Source organism: Bacillus rossius, chromosome 1, assembly GCF_032445375.1.
Source record: "Bacillus rossius redtenbacheri isolate Brsri chromosome 1, Brsri_v3, whole genome shotgun sequence".
Lineage (NCBI taxonomy): Eukaryota > Metazoa > Arthropoda > Insecta > Phasmatodea > Bacillidae > Bacillus > Bacillus rossius.
In genome coordinates, this window is record NC_086330.1 from 192,733,369 (window position 1) to 192,759,628 (window position 26,260).

Consider the following 26,260-nt stretch of genomic DNA (forward strand, 5'->3'; position numbering starts at 1 on the left):
TTTGTTTACTTTGTAATTTTAATTTACAATAGTCTTGTTCTGATGGTGCGAAACAGACATCTAAATTATCCTTGCTTACCTGTTTGACAGATTCGATGACCCATTTGTGCTGAACAATTGGGATGTTGTGCGCCAAGCAGAGCAAGTATTTGGCCGTCTGCTGAGTTTTATTGGCAATAAGCTTGCAGCTAGTATACTTATTCTCGGGAACATCACTGAAATTCTCATAAACTACACCCCCACCAGCTGTCAACTGTTTGGTGAGACGATTTTTGTCAAACGGTGTTGCACTCACATTGGTATCTGTAATAAATCAAAAAACTAATTTTGGCCAGTGTTCTTTGTTATTTACTAACAATTACGTTACACATACAACTTTTATGATTTTAAGTGACAAGATTAATATTTAAAATGCATACACATATGAAGTCATAACTACACAATCGAGTGGAGTAACAAAAATTTTATAGGGGTATGATATTTTCATTAGACAGTATTTGATTGATAAAAAATGTAGCTTATAGCTCCCAAGAACTACACAACACCAGTAGTTATTTTATTTACGTATATTTTTAGTAAATATATGAACGTAATTTAATAGAGATGGATAGCATAGTGAATTTTGTTTAGAGAAAATATTGGGCAGGGTGGAAAAAATATCACAAGAAATGGGATGGAATTGGGATGGGTACTATTTGAAATTACAAATTAAAAAAAATTCATAAACTTAAAAAAAAAATAGCATAATTTACTAACTAGTGAAGAAACTAGCTCATATTTATACCTTTAACTCTTAGTTACACTCATTTACGTTACTAACAATGTACCCATTGGTCCATTTTACAAACACATTGACACAAATTTACATTCGAATCTGGCACTTTTATCCAGTTTAAGTTTGTTTGCTTCCTTTTGAGTCGCAAAGTTTTTAGTGCTATAGATACGAGGTCTATCCAAAAAGTAATATACAATTTGGAATAAAACCAAAAGAAAGTGACAGTAAACATTATATTATTCAAATCTGATAGCCTAACTCTTAAGCTACAGTAAAACTTGCTTCAGATGTTCCAGCATAATACATTTTCCTGTTTATAAAGTTTAAATAATCATTCCCTTGATCACTTCCATATATCCCTATGTTAATTTTTCCCATTGAAAACATTTGCATTTATTGATGCTTCCTGCATGTAACGTTCATCATTTCAGGAATAAAATAATGTAATAAAGTTTATCTTTACACTCTTAAATTTCATTTATAGTTAAAATTTTCGACAATTGTTTTAAAAGATTACAAACATGACCGTCAAAACCCTTGCCAACTGCAGCATTGAGGCTGTTTCAACTGTACACCATTTCCCTTCTTCGAGGCATAACATCTGATGAATTAACAACAAAAATTAACCACTAGCCATTGTTAACTTGATTGCGTGATATGTGACGCAAATTGTACATCAATATGTGGAGCTAATTCAGTTTCATTGTTTGTTGAACACTGTGGTAAAAATTTTATATGGTAGACGTAATGATGAACATTTTAGTTTACTCATTTTCATATGATTTCCATTTTTGGCTGGACTTATACTGCACAACGTTTGTTAAAAATCATGTTACGAGGCTTATTCAAAACTTAATGTCGCATGGCAACGCTGCATTATGCACGTTTCTTCAAGCTTCAAGGTTGGTTGACCTGCTACCACTTAAAAGAATGATGGACATTTTGCATATTGATTGTGCTTTGTGATATTGTTTTTCTGTAAGAAGATGTTGCAATGATTACCGAAGGTTTTTGGTAGCGATCATCTAAACCTGCTGGAAAAAAACCTAAAATGATTTAAAAAAGCTCAGGATATTGAAACTTGAGCCTTGGGTAGAAAAAAACATCGCGGAAAATCGCAAACATGATTGCAGGGGAAAAAAAATTGGTTTTGAGTGATGGTGTTTTTGCAATAAAATGTTTATTTAAAATGTGAGAATTTGTAGCGTGTGCTTCCTCAGCAATTTTCAATATATTATATATATAACCTTTCCAGTGTTGTTAAGTAACGAATTACAAGTAATCGGATTACTTGTAACGATTACTTTTCAAGTAATTTATACTTGTAACGAATTACATTTAAAAAATGTAATTCGTACTTGTAATCGGAATACATAACATTAATTGTAATCGATACATTAAGGTAATCGATACTTTATATTTACTTGCCGTTACTTTTATTTTTGGAACGTATAATTAATACAATTAAGAACAAGAAGATCATTCACTTTTGTTTTAGTAAAGTTTATAATTTTACGCTTCTAGTGCTACGATCGTATGCATAACATCTATGATCAAAAATAAAGATTCATAGTGACTTGCAGTGTCTCCAACATTGCCCTATCCTAAAATCTGCATTTTTAAAATTTAACACATCGCTACCGTCAAGTGCTCCCGTTGAGCGTCTTTTTAGTGTTGGTAAAGATGTTTTTGCCATCAAGAGAGGGAATCTATCTAATGAGAACTTTAAAATGCAATTGTTTTGTAAGGTCAATTCCAAAATTTAAAGAGTGTTACTTTTATTACAAGTAGCTACTTGTATGAAGTCTTTTGTTGTTATTCAAGTAAGTTTGTCCTCAAATATTATTCATTTAATTAAATATAATAAATTTAATCATTACATGAAATCATTTTTTTAACAAAACATATACATATGTATGTATGTTTATTAATGTAACAAAGTGTAAAAAAATTGAATCGTAGGTCAGTTTTAAAATGGTAGCGGAAAGTAATTGTAATTGTAATTTTACTGATTACTTCTATATAAAGTAATTTTTACTTGTATTTAGTTACATTATCACCACAGTAATTGTAATTGAGCCCAATTACTTTTTCAGAGTACTTTTAACAACACTGAACCTTTCTAACACAGCATTGATTTTGGTTGTCTGTGACAGATGTTTATAGCGCTTCACTGATGTAAACAAAACAGCTGTGATTGTTAGCCATTACAATGAATTTTTTTCTGGTCCGTCACTGTAAACATATTATTATTCAAAGTTAATCCATACATAAAATATTTATTACCTGGTCTATCTAGATACATGTATTTAAGACAAAGAATTGTACTGAAAATATTTATAAATTTTGAAATACCCTTGAAGCAAAATTAAACACTGCTGCAAAAACATAAGCGCAGAAGTTAACACCAGTACCAAGAATGCTAACTGTGCTGAATCTATTTACCGCCCGGCACATTATTGTACAGAGAGTTTGGGACAACAGCCTATGCGATTCCACGCAACTAAGGCAAATACTGTTGGAGATTTTATTTTTTTACATCAAAATGTGCAATGATGCCAATATAATTAAGGACTTTCCTACAGGAGTCTACTACCATTAAAAAATAAAATTTAAGAGTCAACCATTGTACAATTAGCATCAGTCTCGCTGAGAGCCTCCAATGTGTGGTTTTCAAGGTATGTCACAAACATTGGTCATTGGTAAAGATAAAGCTAATACATAAGGGCTTCCCACAGGTGTCTACTACCAATAAAAAATAAAATTAGAGAGGCAAACACTGTACAGGTTGCACCAGGGACTCTGAGGGGCTCCAATGTATGGTTTTCATGGTAACTTAAAAGTTAATTCAATATTTTGAATAATTAATTAATTCAATAATAAACATTAAATATTTGTGGTAATGGAATCCCCACCAATGGCTGAATTTTAAAAGAGAACACTGAACAAACAGCGCATAACCTAAAAATGTCATTTTAATGATTTTTTTATGTAGCAAATAATCTGTACTATTTCCCTTCTAAGAAGTTTTTATCATCCAGTCCCTTGAGAAACGTCTTAACAGAGTTTTACTATACTTTTTAATGTAATCCCCTTTCAAATTGAGGCACTTATTGTAGCAGTGCACCAGTTTGTTGATGCCATCATCATAGAATTCTGCCTGAGACTTCAACCACCCGTTGATGCCTTCTTGCAGTTGCACGTTATTGTTTAAATGCCGGGTCGCCGCCAGATTTTCACGTGTGGAAACAAATGGTAGTTGCTTGGCGCCACCTTGGGACTATATGGAGGATGGTTGAAAACTTCCCAACTAAAACCATCCAATAGCTATCAAGTTTGATTATCCGTGTGAAAGCATGCACTGTCGTGCAAAAACATAACCTTATAGCTCAGCATTCCTGACACTTGTTTTGGATTGCTCTTCTCAATTTTTTAATGTTTCACAATACCTTTCAGAGTTTATTCTTTAATCACATAATAGGAAACAGTAAACCAGCACACTTTTCCTGTCCCAAAAAATGAATGCTACGATTTTCCTTGATAACAATGTCTGCAAACCCTTCCTTGGTTTTCTGGGGGAACTTGTATGTCCTTAATACATAGACAGTTCATCTGACCAAATGCTTGGTTGGACACTTCGCTCTTCATTGCGAACATTAGTGCAGCCATTTTCAAACATAATACACCTCTGCCTCAATCCACCTTCACTCATTACGTTGTTTCTGTACACTTTACAAAGTTTCCGATGAATTTCAATTTGCTTGCTGTTTTCTGCTAACAAAACCCTGATCACCCATCACACTACACAGCTGGTAAAATTTTCTATTGCAATACACATTTTAAAAATACACAATTCCTTATCAGAAGAAATACAAACCTCACGCTACCGCAACTGGATGCGCACTAATTGAGAAAATGTCGAAACACGAAGATGGCGGCAGTAGCATTTCCCCTTGCCACGTCACAAAACATAAGTTAGTTCCTGGATAGACTTTGTTAATGCAGCAAGAAGGCTACTAAAGTTGCTACCGCAATGGGGGTTGAGGTGTTCGTCGAATCCTAGGGTGCCACCACATGTATAATGGGCATGTGGACCCGGCTACTCTGTTCTCAGGTCTGTGACGCAGCCCGTGTGTGGCGTGGCCCGTTTCCCCCATGTCTCACTTAAAACCTTCGAGAACGACGACAGGTACATGAAGCTCCTTCTTCTCGCAGCACTCGCGACTCACTGACCGTTCGTCCTCGCTCGGCAACTCTCGGGAGCAGAGCACTGATGCAACATCGGCGGGTGCGGGCCGACACGCACGCACACACACTTCGGCGGGCGGTCGTAGAGGGTGGTGGTGGAAGGAGGGCTTGCAGCGTGTAAGGGGGGAGGTGGTGGCACATCGGGCTCAGAAGGGCGCAGCCCGGGACGATGTCACAGTGTTCACATTTTGTCCGTAGCATAAGTATTCCTGTGTGTTGTATTGATGTAGTCCATGGTCGTAAATTAATTTTGTTCATAAATTTTTTTCCAATCTGATACCTGATACAAAACCAACAAATAATTACGTCTTACAATTTTAATATGTCAAAAATTCAGTCTACCTCCTACTATCGGGATTAATAGTAGCAATTTAAAAAAAAAAGTCTTAAATGGTTTCTGTGCGGCCGTATCCGCTTGAAAGTTAGCAGCTGGATGTGGTCACATTCAGAGTGCTGCTCCATTCATGTCTCTAGACATGCAAACATCGCATTAGCTGATGGGCCCACGTCTGGTTCAGAAGCCACGTCATACTCCTGGTCACCAGTTTCTTCTATCCGAGTTACTCTTTGAGTTAACTCATCATCGTTTAGAATTTGATACCAAGGGTCCGAATAAGCACAAGCAAGCCAATCGCCTATGTCTTCTGCACTGCATTCGGAGCAAAGAGGAGTTTTTAAGAGACTTGACTCATGTTCTCAAGCAAAACATTGTTCTCATCCTCTTTTACTTTATCTCCAATTTCACATTTGTTTTTTTCTTCGCTCTCTTTCTGCACTTCCTCCTCAGTTGACATGCCTTTTAGTTTGTTCCAAGCTCTTTTTAATGTGCATGTTTTCACAAAATTTCATCATGCTTCCGCCACCATATAAGAGCAATCCTTCAAATTAATTCTTTGTAATGAGTCACAATGCCATCTTCATTTTCATCATTTATTAAAAGCTTCTTCAATTTCATCATATATCAAACTTCTTTAACAGTAGTCTTTTGGAGTGTTGCTTTATACAGTAAAACCTTTTTGTTGCGACCACCTCTCTATTACAACCCGATTTCGAGGAACCGTGAAAATTGCCTAAAATCTGAAGAAAATCGGACAGAAAATAAGTTTCTTGTGGTGAGTAGCGTGTTACTGGGTTTCTCTTTCCCAGTACTGTACTGCCGTAGGCAGCGCATATCTAAAAATAGATACCACTTCCTGTCGACCGCTGTCAGAGCTTGACAACCCCCATTCCACGTCCCTTCAAAGCAGGAAAGACCCTCCGGCCGCAGCGTGTAAACATGGCAGTCGGCCGCACGCTCGCCCTTGCTCACCCTCTCCCCGTACCGTGCGCTGCGGCCGATCTCGGATGCTGCTTGTACTTGTTAACAATCACGTTATCTGCTTCATTTTAACGAGGAGAGTAAAAATATATTAAAACTGTCAGCAAATTGATAAAAGCTTTATGTGTCCGCAAAACAGGGCACAACACTGGCCCGCCAGTTGCTTTCATTCAAAACGTGGCTAAAGAACTTGCATGGATCAGGCTGAAAACATCCGGCAATACGTGTTGGTTATAAGAAATCTTGTTATGAATTGAGATGTTATTTTTTTCGAGTATATATACACAGCGACCCACTGGATGCACGCCCGCCTCGACATGTTTAAACTGCCGCAGCGATTTTTATTTTGACAGCTCAAGCAATTATCTTTTCCCGTGGGTTGACAGAAAAAGGTCGCTTCACCCGGCATAAAAAAAAGCTACTCCACTTATTCCCCATGCAGGAAACACACTGGCTGCCTTCCGTCTCCCCCGCATTTATCTTTCTTCTAACATTCCACTTTCGCCTCTCGCGTGAGCAATAACGAAGCGACCACGCATTGGGCCGTTTTATGCTTGCTTTGGTGACAGCAGCTTGTATTTATTCGGTATATTTCTTTTCATAGGACCCTTGCTATTAAAATACATTTATATTTAAGTTTGAAAGCTTCTAAATTCCTTGCCATACTTTTTTTTGGGCGTGTTTGGTGAGGAGGGAGGGGTCCGAAAATATTTACAACGATCTTACCCCTCCCTCACCGCTTTGGTACCCCATTCATAATAGCCCAATTTTACGGGAGAAGGGAGGGTGAAATGAGCATTTTCTCACTGAAGGTTTTTCAAAGGGGAGCGAAGTTGAGGTGTCATTTCGTTTTGTTTTTAATTCTTTCTGATTTTCACATTTGGGTCAAAATGTCCAATTTTTTACGGTTCCCGAAAATTTATTCGTAAAATCACTGCTTCGTTAAATCCGGGGTTCATGACATCGGGGTTCTAGTGTATTTAACTACGGCAAGCTGAAAACGTACATGTAAACTAACCAGTAAAAATAAACTGTCTTGACATATTTTCTTTAGAGGTGGCCTGTAGGGCGACGGACTTGTCATGAAGGTTGAAGTGAGTTAAAGCAAGCCGTCTAGCATTGTGAGTGACAGCATCCTGCCATTGTACGGCTGGTTTCTTAGCAGGTAGCGGTTTGGAAAGAGTTGGGGGGGGGAGGGGGGAGGGGGTATAATCAATTGAAAATTTCGGAAAACATCTATTACGACCCCCCCTCTATTAAGACCCTATTCCTGGGAACCGTGAGGGGTCGTTTCAGAGAGGTTTCACTGTAGTTTACAAAACTGACTGGTCCGTTGGCTGCAGCAAACTGGTAACATTTGGCGGCAGGAAAAGGGTTTTAAAACGTCCGTTTTCTCTGACAAGAAGGTTTTCTGTGGGGTGGGTGGGTGGTTGCATTATCCAGAATCAACAAAACCTTACTGCCTTCTGATATTTTTTTTACTTCAGGTATGGAAATTAAATCATACCATTGGGTAAACAAATCAGGGGACATCCAGGCATTTGGTTAATTTTTGTAAAATACAGGAAGTAATTTTACATTTTTTAAAGTTCGGGGGCCTTTTGATTTACATATTAACAGGAGAGGAATTTTGTTATTTCCAGTAGAGTTGGTACAATTCAGCACAGTAACATGTTCTTTACTAACATAATGGCCAGGCGCACTACTTTCCCTTTTAGAAGTTAGAGTGGATTTAGGCAAAGCCTTCCAAATAAGACCAGTCTCTTCTGCATTATACACAAACTCTGGGTCATACAATCCTGCTTCACTTTTGAATCTTTCAATGAATTTTCCTGCTGCTTTAGGGTCTGCCGAAAGTTTCTCGCCTCTTAAATCTGACTCTTGAATACAGTGTCTTGCCTTGAAGTTCCGTACAGGGTGGCCACCCAATCCACAAAATAAAATTCCCTGATTTTTCCATGTGAAAACTGAGATTTCCCTGATATTTATAACACTCATTTAAACTTTCAAAATACATTTCCTGGCAAGCTACAGTATATGGTATTGTTACGATTTACTGCGGGTTTATAAAGGATAGCCCAATTAAAGATTTTTATCACACACACAGTTTTATTTATTACCACTACTTATGTTACTTACAAATAATCTTCTAAATTGGCAAATAATTAATTACACTTAAAGAAAGGTCTATTCCCCAGTCACTCGTTCCGCACACCTCGCTGGGTCGCACCTCTGGAGCCACTCTCGCCGCAGCACCCCTCGTGGGTCTCCGCCGCGGGACTCCGTCGCCACACTCCGCCGCCGCCGACACTTGCCTTCGCCGAGGATCCGCTCGACTCCTCGCTCGCAACTTCGCTTGGGACTCCGCCGCGGGAAAACTCCCGACTCCACTCACTCACTCCCTGCCCTGGAACCTTCGTCCAAGGACTTCGCCACTCTGCCGCACCCGCAGCACTATCGCCCGGAAACTCGTGAGGACTCCCGACTGAACAATCCGAACTCAACTCTCTGACTCTATTCTGACATACTCAGGCCTATATATAGGCCCCGCGAAATTCCAGAACTCACGAGAGCGGCCGGGGCCTGTCGCGTCATCACGAGCCGTCCCGACGGCAGAAATCTCTCGAAACACGTGTCGGCGGCTCGCGCAACTCCCAGCTGTCCGGTGTAAGTTATGTGTCAAAGGCAGGGCGCCGCGCGGGGTGGAGCGGAGGGCTGGAGGGAGATAAAGCGGCGACCCAGGTGCGCACGGCACATCTCATGTTACGGCGTGCACCTGCGCGTGACGCGGCCTTGCTAACATTCGTAACATTATGTACATAATTAAGGCATCTGTTGCGTACCTGCATTCCAAAATCGTTGAGAATTTGATGGACTTTATCAACAAGTGCAAAATAAATAAGCTTGTGTCTGTGAAAGCTAGTGTCAGTTACTAACATCAAATCATCCTCTAATGTAAATAGATCTTCAAAACCAATTTCTCATTTTGTATAAATTTCCAAACAGAAAACTTATTAGTCATAATAACACAATCCTAATTCACTTCAGTACACAAAGATAAAACAAAACTTTTGATTAAAATAATTGTTAAAACCTAACTATGTTTTTTTAAGAGACTCAATTTCTGCATCAATCAGTGAAGCTTCCTTTTTTGCTTCTTCTAAGAGTTTTTGTTTTTTAACAGCAAGATCTTTAACAGCCATTGCGGTTCTTTTTTTTTTTAATTTCGGCATCATTATTGGCCTCTTTTTGAGCCTTCATTTTAGATGTTGCTTCCTTATAACGAGCATGAGAGTTTCGGGCAGCATGTATGACTTCCTTAGAAATATTGGATATAAAGGCATCGACTCCACCTGCTGCTGTTACCCCATCATAAACATGTCTCTGGGCTACAAGTGATTCTTCTCTGAGGTTTTCCACTAAGCACTCGTGATTAATTGAGAAACCTCTCTCTAGATTTGCATTTCCATGCGACCAGATGAGGACCAATTTAAGAAAGGATACAAGCTCATCACAATTTGTTTGAGAGGCTACAAGTTTCATCCATAAACTATCCAATTTATTCTCTTTTCTTACAAATGTCTTCATGGTGTCCTTCACATCTTCTGCATCACACAAAACTCTGAACTGACTCTCAACTCTGTCAGCTTTGGTTCCTGAAATCCAGTTGTTTTCCACCAAGATTTTTAGAGTCTGCTTTAGACGTTTGTTTCGCAGAGTTGGTCGCACTACAACATCTGGATCGAGACAGGAGATCCCCTCAGTCAGAGAGTATTTAAGAGGCAAGCATTCCAGCATTTTCTCACAAAACTTTTTCAAGCAATTTCTACAATCATTTAAACTGCAGAATTTCCAGTTCAGATGAACTTTTGATTTTACGCAGAGAATCACGAGTTGCATAACCAATATCAACATGCTTTGCTCCCAGTAAACTATTTTTATCAGAAAGATCAATACCCATGACCTTACTAGAAGAGTCCAGCTTCTCAGATTTGACAAATTTTGTCATGATATTTTTCACCAGTGAGTTTAGTGCCTCGAACAACAGAGGTGCCATTGGTGCATCAAACAAAGTCGGTCAGGAAAGGCTCTACAGTCGAAGCCAATGAATGGAAAAAAGTTAGCTTGGAAAGTAAAAACTTATCTTTCAGTCGTTCTGACATGACTGAGAAACTGTTACACTGTGGAAATTTTTTTTTGGTTACTTCTACATACTACATACTTTTCTAGAAAAGGCACAATTATCATTGCTCTTTCTGCTACATTGGTGTTTTCCAACCATCGTATAGGACAAAATTTCAATGGGAAAGTAGAAGAGCCAGAATACTGAATATAATCACTTCTACGATAAGGCACATTTTTAAATAAGAAATACAGAGCTCTCAGAAACTCCATTACCTTCCACCCAGTGGCCTTGATTGATGCCTTAAAAGCCCCATGAAGAGAATGCAGCCCACATGTGCCAATATCCAAAATTGATGCAACACTTGGATCTTTCTTAAAAAGTCACGTAAATCTTTCATAAGCTTAACATTAACGTTTGGCCCATACATTGAAACCTGTACAATTTTATACAAATCAATCTCACTTAAGGCTGAAGTCAGGGCTTTTAACAGGTCTTGTGATGTTGCATGCCCAACAAATGCAGAAAAAAAATACCTTGTAACTACATAATTGGTCACCTCATTCCAGAATCTAACCATAACATCCATCTGACATCTTTGTGCCACCTTGTTGAGAGATTCATTGAAACCAATCACAATGTGTGAAGCAACTGAACACATTTTAACAAGTTCTCTATGGAAATATGGTGCCAAACAATACACGACCAGATAAGAAATTTTTGTCCGGTATAGCTGAATTTTTTGGGCAATCATTGAATCAGGAAACATAACCTTTAAATAACGATGCATTTAGGTCCGCACTGCGAACTGACATATGTGACATAACTGTTAAAACACACCAAATGATCTCCGCACGAGTCACATTTTCATTCATAATAAACCTATTCATACCACATGACTCTTGCCTAGATTTAACCTCACTTACAGATGTAGTGTTTTCTTATATATTTGTAACAGCAGTAGCTGCTGGTGTAGAAGACTGCTGTGAAAATAAGTCAGGTGTAATCTCAGATCCACGAGGTGATTTATCAGCACAGTTAAAAAATACGTCCAATGTGCATCCCGAACCCGAAAGCTTTGTTATCGATTTATGTTTCTTGCCATTTACATGACTCCTCACTGCAGTCTTTCCCATATTACTTAATGAAAAGGTTATGTTGCACAAAATGCATGCCGCAGAGAATGGATTTTCTTTTACCGGGCGAAGCCATTCCTTAAACCGCTGATCAACAAGCCAGTCTTGTGAAAACTTGCACTTATAATTGGTATTCATTTTACAAGTCACATGAAAAAATGTACCTTCTATTCTACACAAACACACTGCAACACTGCAAAATACAAATAGAAGCCAACCATTTCAATAAGCCACAAACATACTGTAGCCGATAAAATGTGAACACTGTTTGTTAAACATAGTTAATTATTAAGGCCACTCCAACCCGCTAGTTAAGAAAATATATTTGTCCGCGTGGGTGGCACAAAACAGCTGCAACAGAAAAACGACATATTAAGTAGTTGCTAACAATGGTACGGCCCGTGTAATTCATCGAAACAACCAAGCTTTACATACACACCCGCCATTCCAAAAAACAAACAAACAAAAAAAAAACTGTAAACACTAAACAACATTCCATTCTACTCGCGACTGCGCAGTCGAGAGGCCTCGAAAGGCGCATACATACCATGCCGCAAAATCCCGGCGCTACAAGTGCACGCTGGTAAACACGAAACATGAAAGTAAGAAAGCTAAGGTTTGTGAGGCACAGGACCAAATATCCATTAATTTTTATTTATGGGTATTATATTTTCTATACAAATCCTGTTGTTCCATGTATGTAGGCACCCTGCAATTTAAAAATAAATATAATCAGATCGGCAAAAACAACCTCCCGGTTTTAAGGGAAAAATCCCTGAGATTTCCCTGATATTTCCAGGTGATAGTGAAATCCCTGATATTTCCCGGTTTTCCCGGTGAGTGGCCACCCTGTCCGTAGCCACCCATTTAAATAAACATAAGGTGTCAATTTTTCCGGCTAACAGTTTTGCTTTTTCACTAATAATTGGCCCTGGCAATGCTCGCTGATGCAAAAACCACTTGAATACAGCCTCTTCAAGAACTTTGTTTTCTGCTGTTCTTATCACTTATCTAGACGAACTACCAAATTATTTCTCAAGGACAGACACAAAGTTTAAAATTTTGGGACTTTTTTTTAATGACCAAAATTGTTGAGGTTCCAATGCCAAACACCTCAGCTAAGTGCTTGCCAGTCTTTCCTTTATCCACTTGTTCAAAGATTTTTATTTTGTCTGATAACAATAACACATGTTTTATTTTAGATGACGTAATGCATAGAAAATTTAAACACCTGCAAAAAACAAAAACGTACACAGAAGACAGAACGAATGGCGACAAACCAGTCTGAGACTAATTGACTGGCAACTAGCACTCACAAAACAAACAGTGCTCGCTTGATTGATGACTCATCTTCTGCATGTGCAGTAGCCACTGCAGTACACTAACTGTAAGAAGAGTCCAACAAAGCAGTAACAACTAATAACTGTCAAATGAAACTAAATAACTTGTTGGTTTAATAAAATGAAGTTTTTTTTTTTCCTCAAAGCGATTCAGATAATTGGCGATCCAGATAGCTGGAGTACGGAAAACTGAAGTTCTTATTTTCTATCATGACTGTAATTCATTCTACTGTTGTTTCGCGACAGTGGTGAAAAATTCTGATTACATGTTATATGTTAAAAATGCTTAATAAATAACATGTATACAATAAAGATGGTGAATGCTTTTATGCCACCTTTTACAGTTTTAAATTTAAACTACTGAAAATTGAGCATCTTTGTTTGCATGCCTGTATAAACTTAGGAATTGCTTTCGCTGATGATTGTTTCTTAACAACAATATTGTAACATGGGTCTGTATTCTAATGCAATCATATAATGCAACAGAAAAAAGTAATTTCCTGCCTGACTTTTGGGAAAGATATATTTTAATTTTCCCGAATAATCAGGATCTCGTCCAGTCCTAATATGCACATCGAATTAATTTTCTATAATTGTATTATTGCAGTAAAAGTTAAGCATTCAAAGTAAGTGGAACAGTAAATGTACACTTTCCCTTAAAGAGGAAAACAATTTTATTGAAGGCTAGCAATTTTTATTAGAAAAATATTATTCTTGCACTAATAAGCATGTTATTTCAAATAGAAGGCACACATTCTTAAAAAAAAAACAGTTTTTACTTATTACCAGAAGATGAAGACAACTCTGAATATTCATCGCTGCTCATTTTCTTGCCTTTCTTGCCAGTTGGAGTTCTTCTCTTGGCTGCGGTGTGAACATGGTAGTCAATGTCTGAGCAAGTCAGCAGGAAGCATCCTGCAGCAAAGATGTTGCTGCCCTCTGGCGGGATAGGGCCCAATAGAGATACAATATCAGGATCTGTGACACACAACACATAATTTATAATAGATACAGAAACACAGCTTTCAATATCTTTATAATTTTCAAAACCAAAACCATTTCATAACACAATGATTTATTATGTTGACATGTCATGCAGGCAACTGCAGACAAGGTAATTCCCTCGTCTCTATCCATGGTCGCGGTGCCAGCCCTCTGCCTCTATTAAAAGCCTGTGTGCATTTAGCTACATGGTCACCAGCCCAAGATGTGCCCAACTCAATGCAGCTGCGTGATCTCAGACAGCTGAATCTCACCTCCTGCGCGAGGGGACAGCCCTACACCGTCTACTCAACAAGCGCCATGCTAGTTACCCCTCCTCCCAGCCAGATATGCGATGAAAGCAGGTGAGGCAGCTGTGATAGCTGTCAAGTGTGTCAAGGGAATCAATATTCTGTTACATGTGTTCGTTGGGGACAATAAAAGGCCTTGCACTAGAAATTGTCTCAATGTCATTTACTGACTAGCGACCTTGAGCAGGCTCTGGCAAGGAACCCCTGCCTCGTTACTCCTGAATGTGCCTTTTGCAACTCGGTCGCCCGTCCTTCAACTTCTGCCGTTCGGCCGGGCATCCCACGCCTCGTTCGCGTTTCCTGCGACCCGGCTGCCTTTCGGCTAGGTGGCCACCTCTCATTATCCCTTTCCTGAGGAGAGCTCCAGAAAAGAGGGACAACCTTCAATTCAATCAAAATAAATATTAAGTCCTGTATGTATTAATTTACTTATTTATTTATATTTTTTATTTGACATTGCTTATGTAAATATAAAGTTCATCCCTCCAAAATGTTTTCAAAGACCGGATAAGATAAATTAAAATTGTTTAAGGAAAATTGATATGAAAGAAACTATTTCCTCTAAACAATTTCCTTCACCCAATGACCCAACATGCTTTCAATTGGACTCTTACATTTTAATACATGTTACAGCGATACAGTAAAAAGAGTCTGAAAGCAAAAATAAGCAAAACAGGCTAGTTAATAAAATAAAGACGAATACATATTATTTATAATATTATACCTTACTTCAAACTTTCTTCCTTTTAAAATTTCCTGTAATATGCAATATCTTGCCTTCACTGCAGTTTCTTGGAACATAATTTTTACTTCCTGTTAAAGTGTTAACTAAAATTTAAAAGAGTGGGAATTAACTACTAGCGTACAAACTGCTTGCGTTTCATTTTATCTTTTTGGTCATCCATCCTGATTAAAATATTCAATCAACAATATTGTTTGTCTTGTGCCACGTCAAACATAAACAAACCTCGCATCCATAGATAACCATAACGCCGCACTAGCAGCGGGCGTCACACGCATCACTATGTCAGGCAACATTCTGACCTTCAAGGCAACACAATTAACGCTTGTCTGCCATGTTGTGACACCAAACAGTTCAAAACTTAACCCCTGCATAAATTAACATTATTGGATCTTCTATTTCGTATATAAGTTAAAATAGAATTTTTATTTAAATTTTGTATCTACAAATATACATATCTGCATTAATTAAAACTTTTAAAACGTGCTCTACAAATAACCAAAAGATGGCGCAGCTAAAAACAATTGTCTTGAAGAGAGGCGAGACTGCAATCAATTGTTTAGATCATCTCATGCACTAAAATGTGTGATCCATGGAGGAGGAAGAATAGCACGTTATACTGTACTATAATTCTATGAATCGTTAAGACAGTGTTTGTTTACGTTTTATACTTGTTAACGAATCTTGAAAGTGATAAAAATTAATCATAATGTACATTTATAATAAAGAACCCCTGCCCAAACACAGTAACAATTATGTAAAATTTTTTCTGATAACTGGAAAAGAATGGTCGTTGTAATGAAAGGTAGGATACGTTTTTTATGTTAAAGTGAAATATTTTTACATTGTTTACATAGGTGTTTTGAGCGGGAATTAAAAATAATATGTTGAACTGAAAGATACGTTGTTCTGAAGTACGTTGTAACAGAATTTCACTGTATACCAAATCATAACATTTCATGATTAAAGCAGTATAACTTCTGTCTATTTTTTTAAAAACTATTCCTCTGATTTTACCTTATCAGAAAAGGCACGCAGGTATATTATGACGTATTAATATATAAAAGTGAAAGTATGGTTGTTTTGTCTTTATTGATGAACTTCGTTAGATGATGAAAACTTGGAAAATGTTCACGTCAAAAAATTCTCAAGTCAACCATGCATGCATGTATTTTCTGTAGCTTTTTGATAGAAAAATATTGTTCACTAACTAATTTACATGCATTTTAACTGGTGTATGTATGTGTGTGTTTAATGTTGCATGACAAAAGAATAAGTAATCTTTAGGCCTTAGTGAATATCAGTTATTTTTAGTTTGAATACTTTGAATACAATTCCAATACGAATAATATATTTGAATAGTAAGCATGTGAATGCCATAAAGAGTTTTTTAGCACCTAAATATGCAGGAAAAGGAACTGGTCAGTAGGTAAATAACTGAATTAAAGAGTGGTTAGGTTAAGTCAGCTACAAAAATAATACATAAAATCTTTGTTAAAATAAATATCTTAGTTCTTGGAAAAAAAAGTGTTTTTAAGCAGATCACAGGAAAAAAAAAACCTCACACTTGTTATTATTTACCTTATTTCCCAGAAATGGATACTCTACACATTAATGCAGAAAATCTTCATGATCCGTAAAATCCCATAATTTTTACTAAAAAAACATTTTTACTTGTGAAATAGTGATTAAATAAGGTCGTATTTACATATTAAACCGTAGTTACTTACCAGTTTTGGTTGTTAATGGCAGCCAGGTGAAATTATAACATATTTTCTGCCATTTTTCTCCGAAATTCAGAACCATTATTTATGTTTCTTTATTTTTAATTCAAGTTCCGTCTTTTTTGCCATTGATAAAAACAGAAAGTAAGTTTTCTGTGTTGAATGGTATAGATAGTGACTATCGATTTACACATCATTGAAACTTTTGTATTCACTTCTTTTAAGGGACATCGCAAATGAGTGCTTGTTTTTTCTTTTGTGTCTGTGATCGTAGACATTTATTTTTCATACTACTGAATATGTGTGTCAAAAAAAATACAAGAAATACAGTAGCAGTTTGTTTTGAACTTTAAAATGTCAAAAACAGTAAAAAATTTTCAATCGCTCACACAATTTTTTCTGCTGCTGTTTTACGAGATGGTAGTTAAATAACATTGAATAATTGTGTGTTTAAAAGGCTGAGAATAGCTCATGTTTTTAAATGTGCGGTCCCATTAAAACATGGATATTTATATTGCACAAATAAATTAAACTCAACAGTCAAAGGTAATGAATGACAAACTCACCAGGTACACTACGTCAAATACTCATAACCAATAGAATATTCAATGTTTTGATGTGTTAGTATAAATTCAAAGGCAAATTGAATATAAATAATAAACTACAGTAAAACCCTGTTAAGACTTTTTCAAGGGACTGGATGATAAAAACTTATTAACAGGGAAAACTTCTTAAAGGGGAAATAGCATGGATCAGTTGCTACAATTTTTTTTTTTATTGAAATGACATACTTAGGTGATGTGCGGTTTGTTCAGCTATCTTTTTTAAATTGGGGCATTTGTGGGGATTCCATTACCAAAAATATTTGAAGTTGGTTAAAATCCTCGCATTACTTTTAAATGTTTATTATTGAATTAAGTCATTATTTAAAATATTGAATTACCTTTAAATTAATGAAAGATGGTTACTATGAACAATATTCTTTAAAAATCAATGATGATATTTGTGATGATCCAACTGTTTCATCTAATGTTTTTGCACAATATTTTTCAAGTGTCTACAAGATTTCAAACAATAATGTGATGTCTTCAAACATGTCCTCGGATGCTATTCCTATGTCCTACATTTCTAAATCCCTTATTCTATAGGGCATCAAGGATCTCAAATCTTCCAAATCCACTGGCCCAGATGGCATCCCTAATTTTATCTTAAAAGGCTGTTCATACTTATTAGTTCCTCTTCTTTTCCATATCTTTAACACCAGTTTGCATTCTCAAGTTTTCCCTGATAAATGGAAAATAGCAAAGGTCATTCCGATACACAAAAATAGCTCTAAATTGATTGTATCAAACTATAGGCCAATATCTTTACTTAATGGCTTCGCAAAAATATTTGAAAAAATTATACACAAAGTTGTAAATTTTCAACTTCAAAATAAATTATCAGCCAGTCAGCACGGATTCAGATCTGGAATGTCCACCACTACTAACCTAATTACTTTTCTTAACCCAATCCATAATATAGTTACAAACAGAGGTCAGGAAGATGCCTGTTATTTTGATCTAGCCAAAGCATTTGATACAGTAAACCATTGGCTACTTTTAAAAAAACTATCAGACTTTGGTTTTTGTACTAACTACTTGAACTGGTTTTCTAGCTATCTCAATAATATATATTTTTTTGTATCTGTCAATAAGCATAATTCCTTTTTACACCATGCTAGTTCTGGAGTACCACAAGGTGCCACTCTATCACCTCTCCTCTTCAATATATTTATAAATGACATTACCATGGTTAATTACTCAACTGGTGTACTCTTTGCCGACGATCTGAAAATCTCTGAAATAATATCTACAGTCAATGATTGCGCTCTACTACAAAGGGACATTAATGAAATCAATAATTGGTGTCTTCTAAACTTGGTCAACCTAAACAATAATAAAACTAAGGTAATATCATTTACTAGGAAATTTAACCCTATAGTTTATAATTACATTCTGAATAATAACCCAATCTCAAAAACTTTCATTATAAAAGACCTTGGTGTCTTTCTAGATTCAAAATTGTTTTTTCATTAACAAATCGACTACTTAAATTCCATTTCAAGAACATTTTCTATTATAAAATATATCACTCATTATGCTACCAATTCCGATTCAATTCTCTCTCTTTACTTGGCATTAATTTGATCTAAATTAGAATACTGTTCAACTATATGGAATGACATTGGGTCAACTGATATTGAGAAACTAGAAAATTTACAAAACAAATTGTCTCAACTAATAATTCAAAGAGGTTTTCCGCATCCCAATCTTATTCCTCTAGAAGACCGTAGAGCCTATTTGGACTATCTTTTTGTTCATAATATTTATAACTATAAAATTAAATGTAGCTATATTCTAGATAACACCAGATTCAGAATCCCTCAATTCAATTCTTGCCTCTTTTCTAGTTTATATACTATTTATAACAAGAATGATCTTATTTATAGACTCATTACAAACTATAATAGACACAACACAAAGTAAAATTCTCGTTATTACTAATATTTTATATATCTTATATAATTGTACTTTAAATTAATCCAACAATTTTCTATATATATTAATTTAACCATGTTACTCTCATGAAACTCTTTGTAAGTTTAAGTAATTATTCGAATTTAAGTATTCATATGGATATTTGTATGTTATTTTGTGTTATGTTGTGTTGTGTTGTGTTGTGTTGTCTTGTGTTTTTGTCCTACTGTTTGTTTTGTTCTAGTATTTGTCCTGTTATAGTATTAATAATGTTACTGTATTTGTTTTATACTTGTCATAAATTTTGTGTCCACCGTTGGAGCCTTGTGCTGTTGGTATGGCATGTTACCAATTAAATAAATAAATTAAAACCTCACATTGGAGACCCTCAAGGCACTGGCGCAACCTGTACAGTGTTTGTCTCTCTAATTTTATTTTTTACTAGCTAAACCCGGCCACGCTTTGCTGTGGCACAGTTTAATATTAATTCATTGTTTAATTTAATATTTTACTGTGCATGGCTGTGGAATGTAATAGAAGAAATAAAAATGTGTTTAGCTTAAATATTTTTATTGTAAAGCTAATGGAAGGACTACATTCCTTGTTTTCCCATTTTTTGCATAAACATATAGATCAGATGGTTTACCGACTCTGGAGCACCCGACATATAACTGTCCATGAGAGAAGCATTCATTTTCTAAATTCAAACCGCACACTTGCAAAGATTGTCCTTGTGCTTTATTGATGGTCATAGCGAACGCAAGGCGTATTGGAAATTGAAGTCGTTTGAACTCGAACGCCATATCTGTCGGAATAAGTGGCATTCGTGGAAGTAATACGTCTTCACCTTTATGAAGTCCAATCAAAATTGTTGCTTCAATAAGATTATCCATTAATTTTTTAACTACTAATCGTGTACCATTACATAATTTAGGCTGACAGATATTTCGAAGCAATATAATTGGCACACCAATTTTCAAATTCAAAATATGTGGTGGTAATCCTGGAACATCGAGTGAATTGAGAAATTCCGTTGGAAAGTTCACTGCTTCATTTTGGTGCACTACTGAATCAATAGATTTGTATGTCATTGTTTCACCTTCGATTCTGTTTATAATACTATTGTTCATATCGTGTACGTCAACATTTTTAGCCGCTAGAATGGCTCTTTCGCTCAACCATGCATGATTTTTGAATTTTGTTTCGATGTTTTGGAATACCTTGTCTACTAATTCCTCTTTTGAATCTACGATGTTGCATAAATCAGATGATAAGCTGATTTTTCCTGTTTCTGGATTTGTAGGTACAGTGCCGTTACCAACTTCAATTAATTGTCTTGAAAATATGACTGCTGTTGGATCGTTCTGAAGTTTAACTCGCATATTCGTGGTTAAATGCATTTTTTTTTTACTGTGCTCCAAAAATTTGAATATTTTTTAATTTAAACGTATTTTTATCAATAGAGTCGAAAGAATATACTTTCAAATTAAATAAAGTTTTTTATTCTTTCTTGAAATATATATATATATATATATACATATTTGTGTAAATTATAGTCGTCAAGGCACAATGGTCGAGTAGCCTGATGTGCTTGAACTTCGACAATATGGTACAGCATCGTTGAGCGTGGTCACAACTAAGTTGGGTGACCATGATATTTAGTTATAGAAACTTTTTTTTCCGACTTTTCCGGTGGATTTTCCCAAACTTTTATTTCATATAAACACTCTTCTGTTAAGATGCAATGTTCTGTAAAAATTTCAATCCAAACCATCGTATACTTTCCGAGTTTTGCGGCGAAATACATACGGAAGCTAAATTTTTATATATATAGATTGGTAGTAGACACCCGTAGCAAGGCTTTTATATATTTGCTCTATCATTATCAATGACCAAAGTGGGTGAGGAAAAATTAATGTTTGTGACAGATACCTTGAAAACCATACATTGGATGCTCTCAGAGCATGATGCTACCTGTATTATGGTTGATTTGAATTTTATTTTTTAATGCTAGTAGATACCTGTACGAAAGTCCTTAATTCTATCAGCATCATTGCACATTTTGATGTAAAAAAATAAAAACCGTGACAGAATTTGCCAAAGTTGCGTGGAATGGTGTAGGCTGTTGTCCCAAGTAGGCATCTGAGAAGCTTCGGAAATTACGAATACGAATCGAATATTAAAAAATTCGCTTCGAAATATTGAATCGAATCACAAATGAAAAACAACGAAACATACAAATTTTGAGGTTATGTTTTCAAACACTAAATACGTGAAAATAATACACAAATTCACATATGTATTTTAAAACAACAAATAGTGAAACATTATTGCTAGAGATGGTGATTTATAGCATTAAAAATAATAACATTTAGCATTTTGAATTTGAAATGTAGCATTTTTAAAAACAAGATTAAGCCAATTCTCTCATTTTACATTACTGAAGAAAAGTATATTTTTAAAAAGCATTACATAATACACATAATTATTATTAACAACCACAGAAATAAAGATCTAGCAAAACTACAAAGATAGCCTATCTTGGCAGGTTTCCAAACAACTTTTTAGCACTTATGAGTGCAATAAATTGAATACTTAAAATTACAATAAATATTTTTTAGCCATGTTCATGGCCATAGTTGATGTAGAGTGCACAAATAATGTTATTGAAATTAGTTTTTTTCAATTTTTTTTTGTTTTTTAAATTTTCGCCTTCTTTTGGTTTTCGATCATGCCAGAAACTGTTGCTTGCCGTTTTACCGACTTATTTTCCTTCATCTGATTTCTCGGTGAATCTTTTTTTTGCAGCCTGATGTCCCTCAGATTTAATGTGCTTTTCAAGTACATCTTTTTTTTTTTCCACTCCAGACGGCAATTACATAAATTGCACATTAAAATATTTGTATCACTTTCGTAGAACTGTTCACTTTTGTATTCATTTATGCAATCGCGAATGGAAATTACGTTTCGTCCCATTTTTACCACGAGAAATAACAGTATACAACATATTCACGAGTATGCACGTATTTGTAAACACACCACCTTCCACAGACTACACAAGAACGCGGCTTTCACGTGAAACACAGCCAGGAAATGGGACTTACAATTGTTAGCGCAGCGAAGCAGAGATGTCGCAATATGGTGGCCTAAAAACTTGTACTCTGCAAGATGATGGACAATCTTCCAGCTAGTTGTTCTTTGCTTTGTTTACAATCGCGAGGCACGGATGGCCATTCTTCATTCCATTGAGTTAGGAATTGTCAGGAGATGGCATGCTGTGACGTAGTTAAAGCCACATGCTACGTCACCATCGCCATATTGTACCCGCCCAAAACATTGCGTGTTCACCGCTTATCATGGTTACGTGCGCTGCGTTTGGGTGTACAAATAGGACAGATAGAAAGATTACTGGGGTGACATTTCATCAGTGAGTACAATTTTAATATTTTTGTCATTGTAAAATCTGAACAAATACTTGATACAATATTTGTTTTACTTGCTATAATCAGAAGTTGACTCCTGCACGCGGGCATGCATGCGCGTGGAAATTGTTTGTTTGCTTTTAAAAAAATAATTTTGTAAAATATGTCTATAAAGGGATTGCATGCCATGTAATTTACATTTTATAACGTTAATATCCGGGTGATACGCACAAAGTAATTGATAACGTCTCTTTAAATAAAGTTTTTAATTTATCTCTGTACATCGGGATGACAAATAGCTTAGTTTTGAATTCTAATCTTATTTAAAATTTGTCATTAGAATTGCTTAATTTAGTTACTAGTATTCTAGTCAAATTAATATATACGAGAAACAATTGGTTAGTTAAGTATTATTAATGCGTATGTATGGAATAACGTTAAGTTCTAAAATAGTAACTATATGAAACATTTATGATTATTTTAGGATAGGAAGGTACGTGTTCATAATTAAGCTGGATTATAGCATAAAAAAGAATTTTGTTGAATTAAAAAATGCCAATCCAACTACTCACACCATTTTACAGTTTTGTTTATCAATATAACCTTACCAGGAACTGTTCATACAATTTTGCAGAATTTTTTAAATGTAACTAACCTAACAACCTACTCACCCAATTTAATAGTATTATTAATGTAACTAACCTATCCTACCATACAACTGATTTTACAATACCTAATTTTAATAGTGCTTACCTGATCATTCAAAAATTCAAATGGTCACAGGTAAAAATTCATTTCTCATTTTACATGTTGTAAAATCATTGAACAGTTAGTTAGGTTAGCTACTTTAAAATACTGTATTGTCATTAAAGCAGTTGGTCATTGTCACAAGTAAGAGAGTAGATTTACAGAATATGTATCTACTGATGTTAGGTTCTCATTTTATTGAACTTCTGTGTGAAGTATTTATACCTGTTGTTCATAATTAGTTCTTATTATTCAATCATTGAATTAAGAGCGGATGAGTATTTTTTAAAATTAATTTTGTAGTTCTAGTGATACAGTTTATCATATTTGTCCCTTGTTGATTCACTTTGCACTGACAGCCTGAATATTTTCTATTCCCTAAAAATGAAGAAAGAAGAAAAACTTGGATAGCTGCAACGAGGAGGAAGAACTGGAAACCTACTCAAAAAACTAGCATTTGTTCGCAGCATTTTCATGAGGATGATTTTGACAAGCTGTCGTTGTACCGTGCCCGTCTTCGTGAAAATGCTGTTCTTAGTAGTTTTGCAGCCTTCCTACTTTGACCAATCATTTTATTTAACATTAAATTTATTTTTTTTTTTTTTTGCTTTTTGGAGACTTGAGTATTTTTTGCTTATGTGTGTTAGTTAACCTGTGAATCTGCATTCAATGATAATGTATTGCCATGGAGACGTAAAAAATAAACAGAACATTATACAAGTAACCATGTGCTAACTTGTAGACTCAAAGAGGTAGAGCTTAAGAGCTATTTTGAACTAAGTAGTAAAAACATTTGAAACTGAATGCTGAATGCTGAAGCACCCATTATTATGTTTACTGGGGTGTATAGGAACCTTAAAATTGCACTGATTCTTGTATAAAGCAATAATTGTCTTTACCTAAATTCTGATTGCTAGTAAGTTCCTTTAGGAAATAATAAATGGAAATGTGTACAATGGCTCCATTAATATACAGTAAAAAGAAACTGGTTCACCAGTAGGCATGTCATAATGACCAAAAAATTACTTTCTTTAAGTTTATTTCAAAACTAGCTGCAGTACCCAGCGTTGCCCGGGCTGAACACAGGGTGAAGGGGAACTGTTTAGAGATCAGATGTAGTTAGTAATTGTCTTCTTAATTTGAATGTCAAGTGTGCAAAATAATTTATATCACTTTCAGATCCTGACAGACGTTCTGCAAGTTTATAGTTATTTACCTGGTCTGTATGTAATCTAGACTCTATAAAGCAATATAAAAAAAAACTGAAAAATAAGGGATTACTAATATTGAAAAGATTCCATTATCTAGCTAATGTTCGGCATGCATTGCAATGCCTCATTCAGTTTTGTTTTGTAATATGTTTGAAGTAGTTACACATATACAAATAATCTATCCATGTCTCTAAATATATAATTATCTCTATCTACATCTATAGTCCTATATATCTATGTATCTCTCTATCTGTATTTATCTCTTTATATCTACATATATACCTCACACTATCTCTATGTATTCTATATGAGGGTACTGATTGCTTCGTTGTTAATATCACACGGGTGTTTTTTACTTCTATGGGAAAATTAAGAATAAGTAGGGACATGAACTTTTCGGTAAATAAAATTAATCAAAAGTGGTAAAACAAAAACTAGAAAGTGTTAAAAAAAATCATGAAAAGCGGTGAAACAATATTATGCTCTCACATCCCTAAAAGCCAACTATTTACAATAAAACACTTATCTTTCAGCACAGATCCATATTTAAGCAGTGTTTGAATTCTGTACACATTATTTTGCCACTAATAAGTCACTTAAACACAGTAATATTATTTTACACCCTTAACAAACTGACACAACACAACATGCATGTACACATAAAACTGGAATGAATCTTAATCAATGATGAGCTACAATAAATTTTTTTGTTGAAACTGTTTTTATTTTTGCCAGAAAAAAGTTTAGAAATGTCACTAAGACTGGTCAAAAGAAAACATAGACATTATCTCTGTGTTTTCCTCCAGTAAGTTGTGGTGCCTATCTGTCACAACTGTACCATAGGAAGAAAAACACCTCTCGCTGTCAACGTTCGAACATGGCAGCCAAACAGCTCTCAGTGCAGCACAAACAAAAGCAGGAAAGTCATGCTTCATGGAAAGAAGCACTTATACAACATCAGGCTGCTTCTTTTCTGCCTCTACTTTAACGATTTCATTAAATCGTGTGTAACCACAAGCAATGTCGGATGGTGTCAAGACAGTAAGTTTCATGCCAGGAAGGGTTTGAAATGATGTGACCAAGCTGCTGTTCACGTCATTGAGGACAACACTAGAAGGGTTGAACCGCTTTCCCACCACTTCAAATGTCTTCCTGCAAGGATCTCTTGACATTTGCTCTTGTAGCTTATCCATGGAAAGTGATGCAGTACACTGGAGTGTCTGCTTTACTTCGGCCTGTAGAACTTTGCCTCCTAAATCTTCTAGTAAAGTGGCAGTTTCAGATTCAAAAATTCCATTTGCTGCTACAGAAAAACCATCTTTCAGTTTCGAAAGTTTACCACAAAGAATATGGCTGGTTGGATATGAAGACCCCTCCAGACAGTCCCATCAACTGTGCAGCATGTTCTCGAACAAACACGGCTTGGATGTGTACTTTCTGAATATGTGACTTTGGAATAGCATTGAAAAACTCTACTCCAGCATTTGGTGAGTTTTGCATTTCGTTCGAACCGAAAAACTCAACTATGTCAGTCAGGTACTCAGAAACATACAACACTGACTTGAACCAGCTGTTCCAGCGAGTGAGGACTGGAACAGGAAACTGACAAATTTTCTTGTCAGTGCCTGAATATTTCTGTCAGAAACTGTGTGTAAAGATGTTT

The 26,260-nt window shown here is 35.7% G+C and overlaps 1 protein-coding gene across 7 annotated transcripts in view; it reads right to left on the minus strand.

The window, feature by feature from the left end:
- The window catches only part of LOC134527188 (uncharacterized), a 412,406-nt gene that overhangs the window by 47,623 nt on the left and 338,523 nt on the right, over positions 1-26,260 (minus strand). For all 7 annotated transcript variants that reach the window (XM_063359634.1, XM_063359635.1, XM_063359633.1 and 4 more), the window contains 2 exons: positions 13,727-13,918; positions 80-303 (listed from right to left, as the gene is read on the minus strand). In XM_063359634.1, the coding sequence (XP_063215704.1) occupies positions 80-303; positions 13,727-13,918 (416 nt within the window). The remainder of the gene's footprint in view (positions 1-79; positions 304-13,726; positions 13,919-26,260) is intronic.